Source organism: Malus domestica, chromosome 12, assembly GCF_042453785.1.
Source record: "Malus domestica chromosome 12, GDT2T_hap1".
Lineage (NCBI taxonomy): Eukaryota > Viridiplantae > Streptophyta > Magnoliopsida > Rosales > Rosaceae > Malus > Malus domestica.
Genome location: NC_091672.1, coordinates 25,378,349 through 25,388,739, shown reverse-complemented (window position 1 = coordinate 25,388,739; position 10,391 = coordinate 25,378,349). Strand labels below are relative to the sequence as shown.

The 10,391-nt window shown below is 37.8% G+C and overlaps 2 protein-coding genes and 1 long non-coding RNA gene across 3 annotated transcripts; 2 read left to right on the top strand and 1 right to left on the bottom strand.

Annotated features, from left to right (window-relative positions):
- The first annotated feature begins 760 nt into the window (after positions 1 to 760).
- Positions 761 to 6,361, top strand: LOC103450725 (alanine--glyoxylate aminotransferase 2 homolog 2, mitochondrial-like). Its single transcript, XM_008390096.4, has 9 exons — positions 761 to 1,712; positions 1,804 to 2,034; positions 2,658 to 2,828; positions 4,753 to 4,896; positions 5,019 to 5,198; positions 5,312 to 5,537; positions 5,662 to 5,775; positions 5,871 to 5,957; positions 6,049 to 6,361. Exons 1-9 carry the CDS (start codon positions 1,464 to 1,466, stop codon positions 6,090 to 6,092), a joined length of 1,446 nt encoding a protein of 481 aa, XP_008388318.1. The 5' UTR covers positions 761 to 1,463; the 3' UTR covers positions 6,093 to 6,361.
- Positions 6,362 to 7,514: 1,153 nt separating this feature from the next.
- LOC103450723 (phospholipase A1 PLIP1, chloroplastic-like) lies at positions 7,515 to 9,691 on the top strand. The gene is made up of 5 exons (XM_029089713.2): positions 7,515 to 7,647; positions 7,734 to 7,963; positions 8,145 to 8,204; positions 8,312 to 8,731; positions 8,968 to 9,691. Exons 2-5 carry the CDS (start codon positions 7,853 to 7,855, stop codon positions 9,352 to 9,354), a joined length of 978 nt encoding a protein of 325 aa, XP_028945546.1. The 5' UTR covers positions 7,515 to 7,647; positions 7,734 to 7,852; the 3' UTR covers positions 9,355 to 9,691.
- Positions 8,097 to 10,359, bottom strand: LOC139189939 (uncharacterized). The gene is made up of 2 exons (XR_011573711.1): positions 10,011 to 10,359; positions 8,097 to 8,719 (listed from the first exon to the last, which is right to left on the bottom strand). It is a non-coding gene; the product is annotated as an uncharacterized lncRNA (long non-coding RNA).
- Positions 10,360 to 10,391: the final 32 nt, after the last annotated feature.

The following is a 10,391-nucleotide window of genomic DNA, read 5'->3' as shown; positions in this document are numbered from 1 at the left end:
AAACATTTAAAGCAAACGTGCACATTTTGAAACAAAAAATTTCGCATTGTTGAGTACTGATTCCACTAGGCATAAGCTTGTTCAAATTATGCACATTTGCTTTAAATGATTTTTTTGGTTTGAGAAGTATTTTGGATAGGGTAGCTTAATGGTATAATGATTTTGTTGTCACGAATATTTTTCAATTGCAATGTTTCGAGCAAATATATGGATGTCTTGCAAGTGAAATGACTATACAACCAAATGTAACTGTTATTTTGGTTGATATAATAATTTGGTTGCTCGAAAATTTTCTATTGATTGAATAATTTATTTTAAAAAAATGCCTAAAATCTATGCATTTGGATTAGAGTTGTCAGAAATAAAATTGAGACTTGTTTAGTGTGTAGGTTAAAGGTAAATAAATGTGTAAAACCTGAAATGTCTAAAATACCTTTAAATTTAACCGTCCATTAATGGAAGCGGGTAAAATGAGATAAAAGAGTTGAAATGTCAGTTTCAAAAAGTAAAGTAAGACAAAATCAGTTTCAAGGAGTAAATTGAGATTGGATGGAGTTTCAGAATATTTCGACTAATAAGCTAAATATAAAAAAGGACAAATAGTTTTTTCAGTCAACATTTATCACATGGTTCACCACGTTTTGTTGATGAAAAATGTGGCAACTTGCCATACCATTATTCAATTGCTCTTTTAGACTTTCAGTTTTAACAAGCCTGTGGTGCACACACATCTTTTAAAGACAAGCTTTGTGAAACAAATTGGTATCGTTGTAGCTTAATATGTTATGTTGTCGAATTACAAATCAAACTAGTGACTAAGTACGAGTTATTTTACTATCGTCACCCATGTAACCCTTACACTTGTTCTATTATTTTTCTAGACATGTTTTTTAAGACACGTAAACTCTACTCACACTTATATTTTTGTTAGTAAGACTCTACCACCACTTAAAACTAACAATTTGACAACGCCTCGTGTTGAACTAGACGAAAGACATTTGACATTCAATGCGAATAGATCATGAATTTAAGCCATTGCAATCAGATCGAGAGGGAAATCAAATCCCCCATATTTTGCATTTCACCGGATAGATTCATCTTTACCATCAATAACCAAATACAGACAGATTAAGCTAATTAATCCTGCTTACCACAAACCAATTAAGCTAATTAATCCTGCTTAAAAAACTAACCAATTAAAAGCTAATTAACAACAAAAATCCAACACGTCTTCAAAATCTCCCTATATATTTTCCTCCGCCTTCCCCTCCATTATCTCCACCTCCCTCCACCGCTCTCTCTCCTCTCTCTCTCTCCTCTCTCCTCTCTCTCTCCTCTCTCTCTCCATTTATACTCTCTCACGTAACCACAAAACGAAACCAAAAACTCCTGTATTTTCGGAGAGAGGCAGCGAAGGGAAGAAAGTTTGAGGAAAAAAACAGAAAAGAAAAAAAAAAAAAAAGATGCAGGGATTAATAGGGAGAAGGGTTTTATCGAGAACTGCAAAATCCCTGCGGTGGCAACAACAACGCTGCTTCTCTCAGGTGGCTCAGAGGGAGGAAGCCCTTCTCCAAGACAATGGCGTCGATGTTCCCAAAATGCCCCCGTTCGACTACTCCCCTCCGCCGTACACCGGCCCTACCGCTGACGAGATCCTCGCCCAGCGCAAGGAGTATCTCAGCCCCTCCATGTTCTACTTTTACAACAAACCCGTGAGCCCCGCCGCACCCGATTCCTCCTCCTTTCCCTCCCTATCTAATCACGTGTTTCATATGTATGATTTATTTTCTTTGTTTTGTGCAGCTGAACATAGTGGACGGGAAGAGGCAGTACTTGTTCGACGAGAACGGGCGGAGGTATTTGGACGGATTCGGGGGGATTGCGACGGTGAGCTGCGGGCACTGCCACCCGGACGTGGTGGAGGCCATAGTCAACCAGACCAAACGCATACAACACTCCACCATCCTCTACCTCAACCACGCCATCGGCGACTATGCTCAGGCGCTCGCTAACAAGTTGCCCGGCAATCTCAAGGTTGGTTGGACGAAATAAACTTTAATATCACGGTGACGATATCTCAACTGGTGATGCATTTTTATTAAATTGAAATACAGTCACTATTACATAATTAATTTATCATGAGTAATTTGACGGTCTACATTTTTTTATAAATAAACTTACTTGCATCAAGAATTATACTGTGACAATTAATTCATCTTAGTATATTCAACTGTCACAATTTTTAGTGAAAAAACTTACCTATGAGATAATATTTACTCATCTCAACATATTTATCTCAACGTATTAATGGAGTGATACTAAGTTGGGATATCGTTGCAATATCTCAATTTCACTTCAACGTATTTGTATAGTGATATTGAGTTGAGATATCGTCACAAAATTTAATTATATAATTAATCAAGCATAATTGATCTGACTGTGTCTGTTTTTTCTGTGAATAATTGTCATTATTATCACCGACGACGAGTGATTGTGATAATTTTTGTTGGTAGGAGTCACAATCACACCCATAATAGAATCAATGCCTAGTTCATCATGATATTGTTCTCCTAGTTATTAAAATGACAAAAAACCCATTCGTAATCTTTGGGATTTTATGTGTATTTCTTATTCATTTGTGGTAAATTTGTTGGTAGGTGGTGTTTTTTACAAACTCGGGGACGGAGGCAAACGAGTTGGCGATGTTGATAGCGCGGTTGTACACTGGATGTCACGACATAATCTCGCTAAGGAACGCATATCATGGCAATGCTGCTGGTACCATGGGTGCCACCGCCCAGGGCAACTGGAAATTCAACGTCATCCAGGTCATTTTCTCTACTATTTTCTACTTTTTACTTCAAAAAATTTTAGATGCTTCAGAATATCGAGTACTTCTGATATATAAAGATCTAAAGATTAAAATATTAGATACTCTAGAGTACCCTTAAAAGTTTTGTCTACGCTTTAAATATCAATAAATTAATATTCACGTGAAGTTATCAAATTGTAGTGGCTAAAGCCGAAAGGGGCCAAGACATTTGTTAATACGTTATCATTCTCGATTGGCTACATACATGCATACAAGCTGACCCCATGATACGATATCGACACCACCTAACGTCATCCAAATTGGAATGCCTTCAATAATACCAAAATGGACCAAGTACTATATAAATATGACTAAACGATAAGGATGTCCAAATCATTGCTTGGTGATAATATTTTTTTTCTCTATTGTTTTTCATTTGGGTGGGGATATAAGTCCATTCCAATTCGTGCATCAAATACATTCCCCATGCGTAAATTATTTTTCAATTATGTATTCACCAATGAAGAACGGTGACGCATTAATCAATATCTTTCTTTTAATTCTCCTTCTAAAATAATATCATGTTAAATACGTAACTATTAGCACATGCATATCAGAAGAAAGAATACTTAGTAGGACATGATACACACTGATTTTGGCTTGTTTGCTTAATAATAAGGAAAGTATTACATTTCGCGTAAGATTTTTACTGCTTAATAATAAGTAGGTTAGTCTAGTTGGTCAAACTAGTGTGTCAGTCTCCTTCTATCTAAGTTCGAATTCTTATTTTCTACAGATTAAAATAGTTTAGAATATTGTCTTAAAAATAGGTAATACTAGGAAAACTAACTTTGTAAACAAAACTTGCAAACTAAATTATGTGTCAACCAATAGGAATGAGCACACGTTTATTAATGTTAAGTCATGATTCAAGCATCTTCTATGTCATTTAATTTGTAAAATTTTGTCTAGAGGCTAATTTATGCTTATCAATATTATCAACGCTAAGTTATGCATTTATGAGGTTACCTGTAATTGACTCTATTATTTGTTTTTGCATTGTTCCCAAATAAAATTATTAGAATTCCCAAAGGGGAAGTTAGATGTTGAAAGCAAAGTTCAATAGAACCATCACGGGTGGTCTAGTGATTGGGACAAATTCTAAGTCTTGTATTTTACACAATTCGTCTTGAGTTCGATTACTAGTGCTAGTGAATCACACGAAGGTGGCCTGGGAGATGTTGAAATGCTTCTATGAGTCTACCCGATCCCTGGAATGGTGGACAGCCCTGGCTTCGCCACCGGCTAGTCCTCTTTAAAAGAAAAAAAAAAAAAGCAAAGTTCAACAGTTCGTATATTATACTGTTTAGGCTGTATAAAGAATAGTAGAGCATTAGAGAATCATTAAGTAAAAGACGCAAATGTTTCATGAAATTATACGTTCTCAAAATCTTTTGCTTCTCCAACAAAGATATTTAGATGGTTTTTTAATACTTTAGTTAAATACTTAAACCAAGTTCTGTTTCTGTGCCGTTAAATGAGGATCGTGAGACGTAGGAGAGAGAGTTGTAGATGCATATACTCATTCGCTACGAAAGTTGTAATTAGCATTCTGAAATATTCTTCAGTTTTCTCTATGGAGTGCAGAATGACGTTTTTGCTGATACCTTAATGATTTTACATTAGGAAAACTAATGAAAATGATTTGAAAACTTCGAGTTTTAACGATAAGGACAAAATAAAAGGTAAAGTGAATAGTACCATGATTGATTTTTTAGTGTAAAAATGTGATTTTTCGTTAAAGTGAACAGTACCAGAAACTTTTCGTTAAAATTCCCTTTTACATTTGCACCAAATATATCAGTTCTATATTGGAAGGGCTTACTGTAATTTGCATTGTTCAAAGTTTGCTAACGAAATTATATTGGTTTGATCAACAGAGTGGAGTTCATCACGCGGTAAATCCGGACCCATACAGAGGAGTTTTTGGTTCAGATGGAGAGAAGTATGCAAAAGATGTCCAAGATCTCATAGATTTTGGAACTTCAGGCCATGTTGCTGGTTTTATGTGTGAAGCCATACAGGTATGTCATCTGCCTAATAATCAAGTTATTACTAAAACCCTTCGAGCAAAATGCGGCAAAAGGAAGAAAAATCCATGGATCAACCCCCATTTTTTAGTACTAATTTTTTAATTATGTTACAGGGAGTAGGCGGAATTGTAGAACTAGCTCCGGGTTACTTGCCAGCCGTTTATAATAGCGTGAAGAAAGCCGGAGGACTTTTCATTGCTGATGAAATCCAGTCTGGTTTCGCTCGCACGGGGAGCAACTTCTGGGGATTTGAGGGCCATGGTGTTGTGCCTGACATTGTGACAATGGCAAAGGTCAGCCGAAGAGTGACTTAATAATATCATCATTCTTTTCTTCAACCCCAAGAAATAATATATTTGAAGCTGGTCTTCTGTGTTTGACTTAAATCTTTGACTGCATTTTGCAGGGAATTGGAAATGGCATTCCCCTTGGTGCTGTGGTAACCACTCCTGAGGTTGCAGAGGTCCTAACTCGCCGCAATTACTTCAACACCTTTGGTGGCAATCCAGTGTGTACAGCTGCAGGACTGGCGGTTCTAAAAGTGATTGAGAAAGAAAAACTGCAGGAGAATGCGTTGGTTGTGGGATCGTATCTGAAAGAAAGACTCAATGCTCTTAAGAATAAATATGAACGTAAGCATTCACTTGTACATCAGTATCCATGGAGTCATGACAGGCAATTATTTCCTTTATAATTACAATAGATCTTATAAACTAATTGCTTTATCTCAACTTCCGGTGATGGTTGCGTATGTAGTTATTGGCGATGTGAGAGGAAGAGGATTCATGCTGGGAGTTGAACTTGTTACCGATCGTGAGCTGAAGACCCCTGCGAAGGCTGAAACTGTACATGTTATGGACAAGATGAAAGGTTTGTGTTAACCTCTTCGATTCTCAATCCCTTCCATGTTTCAATGCTACCTAACCTGCAAATTAATCTTTTTTTTTTTTTCCTTCCGTTATCAGATTTGGGAGTCTTGATCGGAAAAGGTGGCTTCTATGGAAATGTTTTCAGAATCACACCTCCCTTGTGCTTCACCAAGGAAGATGCAGGTATATATGCCTTAGCGAAAATAGCAAATTAGTAACATGTCATTCCGAAAAGTTTGTAGTACCAATCGGGTTGTGTTTTCTCTGGCCGCAGATTTTCTTGTGGATGCAATGGACTACACGATGTCGAAAATTTGAAGGCTAGCTCAAGTCTTATTGTAGATAAAGGGTGTAATTAATCATTCACCAATCGGTCTAAGCACCAACGAACTGTTATCTGTTGAAAATAAATTGTCAAAATATAGTAGGTTTGTGCTTCAATAATTCGACTACGATCACGAAGAGTCAACAACTTGTTGTCTCTCACTCAGCACAAACCTTGACGCTTCTTTGGTTTACTTCTTATGATCTTTATGAATATTTGAGGGGTGTCTCCATTTATATATAATGCATATGTTATTAGTTTAGCGTTTGTACTTCTGCCACCTTTTTTCGTGTTATTATATTTTCGGCAACTGAAACTGCAAATTCATGCGAGCTTTGCACTCATGTTTCCGCAACGTGTAATGCAGGTGAGTCCCATTAGAGATGTGATCTATTGGGATAGTATTTTGAAATTACAATTCAGTTATATACTACAAGTTTAGATAAGTTTGTTGAAATTTGAACTGAATGCTATTTCCTGACCATTTCCGCCCGTCGAAGGGGAAGCAACGGTGCACTCTCCGTCGAGTTTTCGATGACATGATGCATTTACTGCATTAATGCAGAAGACAAAGAAGAAGAAACAACACTGATGTGGACTCGTGACTAAATATTTTTTTCCCCTTGCTGTACTTGGAAACGAAAAGGTAATGTCCAAAAACAATTAGACAAAGTTGTGAAGGATTGCTCCAAGGCAAACCCTTGAAATTAACCCCAAATCGTTGACGTCATAATGTTTATTTGATGTGATCATCTTAACCATAGATTAATATTTCGCTTCGAATACAACGATAGTTTTCTAGTGTTTCCGTTGTAATCAAGGAGCAAGTAGCTCAGTTTGGTGTACTTAACTGCTTATAAAAGTCCATTTCCTTTAGTTTCTTCAATTCCCGGTCTGCACAACCATGGCGTGCACATCATTTACTTTTCTGGCCTCTCCATCCTCCTCAACTCTAAGGCCGAAAGACATCTTCAAAGAGCATATTCGTGTCCGAAGATTTTACTCAGTTAACCATCTTTGTCATTGCATCAATCATATCCAGGTCACTCAATCAAAACTACCAAACAACAACCGTTCCATTGGAATTTCCCCGTTTCAAAGTTTAAGTTCCATGGTCCCAAATTTGCTTAGATCATTTTTGTTTGGCCCGACCATGAGTAAGCATATGAAAATGCAGAATAGCATGCATATAATGGAGAAATTTGGAGAGAGTAATAGTGATCAAGGGGAGGAAATAAAGGAAGCCAATTGGATGGAGGGGCTTGTGGCACTCGGTGACCTGTGGAGCAATATTTGGAAGCAAAAAGAGGTGACAGACGAAGACAATACTCACGATGAGGGTGAAAACGGTGGTTGTGGAAGTGGTGGAGAGGAAGGTGGCTGTGAGAGAGTTGTAGTTTAGAAGATAATGATGGGGAAATGAGATACAGATCATACGACCAGGAGTCTTTCTCGAGGTTTTTAGTTAGAGTACCATGGTCAGATACCAAGCTATTTTCTAAGCAAGCCTTCTTGTGCAACATGGCTTGTGTGATACCAGAGATCAAGGTATGTTTTTGTTAATCATGTACTTATAACCATAATAATGTTGGGTTATTAAGCGTTTTCCATCCGCAATACTAATGCGCATGCAGGCTGAGGATTTGAAGATATATGGCCTACAATTTGTAACATCTTCATTAGAAAAGAAAGCACAAGTAGCTGTTTCTTTGGAAAGTTCAACGATGACAGAGTACTTCAAGCAGCAAGCGAAATGGCAAGACAAGAGACGGAAAATGACCTTTGGTCACTCCACCACCCCTTGCCTTGTGAATGGTTTGTTTGTGATGACTCCAGTACGTCTACTCGTTGCTTCGTGATTCAGGTTATTTCTTATAAGCCCTTCATTACAATCTGTGTATGACAGGTCCTTACTAACTTTATTTAGCATTAGCTAGCTCCTCCAATGGTATTTGTTATATCTATGTATATCAAATTTTCGAAACAACGAGATGATGTACCACAGATTGGAAAATGCATAGCTGAAAATCGTCCTTCATTTGCAGGGCATGAACCCCCTTGCTTCCCGACAGGCATACCTCTTTTTCGAACCCACCAAATTTGAGGTAAGCATAGACATTCAATGCATAACCTTATAATATCTGAAGGGGAAGAAAATGCGAAATTAACCATTGACAAACTAGGCCTAGCTAATAGTGTCGTCCCTGTGTAGGAGATGAATGTACATGTTCACAGAGGAACCTATGAAGCGGCACAGCAAATGTACCAGCAATTCATGCCAGATATATTGGATCACTTACATAGAAATGGTGAACTCGCAAAGCTTCAATTTACTGGCCATTGTCTTGGAGGAAGCATTGCTCTTTTAGTCCACATGATGCTCCTCACTAGGCAGCTTGTGAAACCCTCTACTCTTCTGCCGGTTGTCACATTTGGATCACCATTTGTGTTCTGCGGAGGCCACAAGTTACTTGATCAAAAATGGTTGGATGCGAATAATCACATCCATTGTGTGATGATGCATAGAGATGTTGTCCCTAGAGCTTTCTCCTGCAACTACCCCAACCATGTGGCTACACTCCTCAAGCGTTTAAATGGTTCATTTCAGTCACTCCCTTGCCTGATAAAAAAAGTAAGTACCAGTACATTAACTTCGTAGAAACGGGCGAACATTCTGTCAATATTGTACCAATAACATGTCAATGACAAAACGTGCCCACAGGTCATTGATGTTATCGACAATATAAATAGTGCTAAAAGTCCGTCACCTAATAAAAGACGGACGTACTGCACCGAGAATATTGTTTAACTCATAGAATCCTCCACATTAATAAATCACTTTTTTCTGATATATATGTTTTTATGCAGAATACGTTGTACTCTCCAATCGGCAAACTATTCATTCTTCAACCTGATGAAAGGTTTTCTCCTCCACACCCTCTACTCCCTATGGGGAGTGCCCCCTATGCCTTGGACAACACGCAATCTGGTTTCTCTTCAGATATCTTTAGGGCCTTCTTGAACTCCCCACATCCACTAGAAACCCTTAGTGATCCTACAGCTTACGGTTCAGAAGGTACAATCTTACGTGACCACGATTCAGACAACTATCTAAAGGCTATCAATAAGATCCTACGGAAACACACAAGGATGGTTGTGAGGAAAGTGAGGAAGCAGCGGAATCTCCTGTGGCCGCTGCTCACTTCACCCTCTCCACACCGGTTGAACGATGAAGGTGAAAGTGGTCTGAAGTGAGAAACAAGTTACTAACAAGACATCATACAGAGGTATTTAAAAAAAAATAAAAATTCCTGCATATAAATATAGAGGATTCTCAAGAGGATTTATCTCTCTCATCCACTCCCCTAAAATCTTGAACAAAGGCATAACTACAATCTATCAAATCTGGTCTATAAGATATATTGAGAAGTCAGGTAAATTCAAATGACAGTGCAGCTGCATGTGTGATCTCTTGTGACCACCTCAACCATTTAAGTTGGTATGCAAGGGGCATGATTCTGTAAAACCCTTCCCTGCTCATCTGTTTCACTCACTCTCTGCAATTAATATACAAGTTCATCGGCTCTATTTCTACATTCTTCTTGTATTCTCTCTCCTCTTTGATTTCTCCTTCACGAAACTAACTGATCCAATACTCTTAATATAGTATCATTCGCCTAAGTTGATCGATCTTGGTTTCGTTCATCGTTTAATATCATGTTGATTTACACTCAGTAATAATTAATCTAGTAAGTTAAACCATAATTATTGGCAGAATAATTCAGCTTAATGAGCCCGAAAACAAACTGGTAATGTATAAATTCTGAATCTGAAACAAAAACAAGCTCACTACAGCACCACCAAAATCGAGTGATATATATATTGTGGGTTTATAATAAGGCACAACTTACAGTTCAAAATATTGAGGCACGAATTTAATCTGCAGACAACTACCGATCATTTCAAGCAAACATTGACGACATCGGAGAAAGCCTGCCTCCGGCAGCAGAAACTCTTGTACTTCGAAGCAAAACGAAGCCCGAAAATTGAACCGTTGATGTTAGAATCGAAACAAAGTCTATTACCAAAACCCCGAATTCCTCGTACACTTGTATGCTCTTCCTAAGAAATATTATAGTCATCACCGTTGACATGACATCCTTCAATCTAGCCATTTTCTTCTTCCTAAGCTTAAGCTCTTAAGCTGTTCTTTCTCTATGATGACAAAACTTAGATTTCATATGATGTTACATCAAACATTGATTATGTTATGCTTGTACTATTACAGTCGT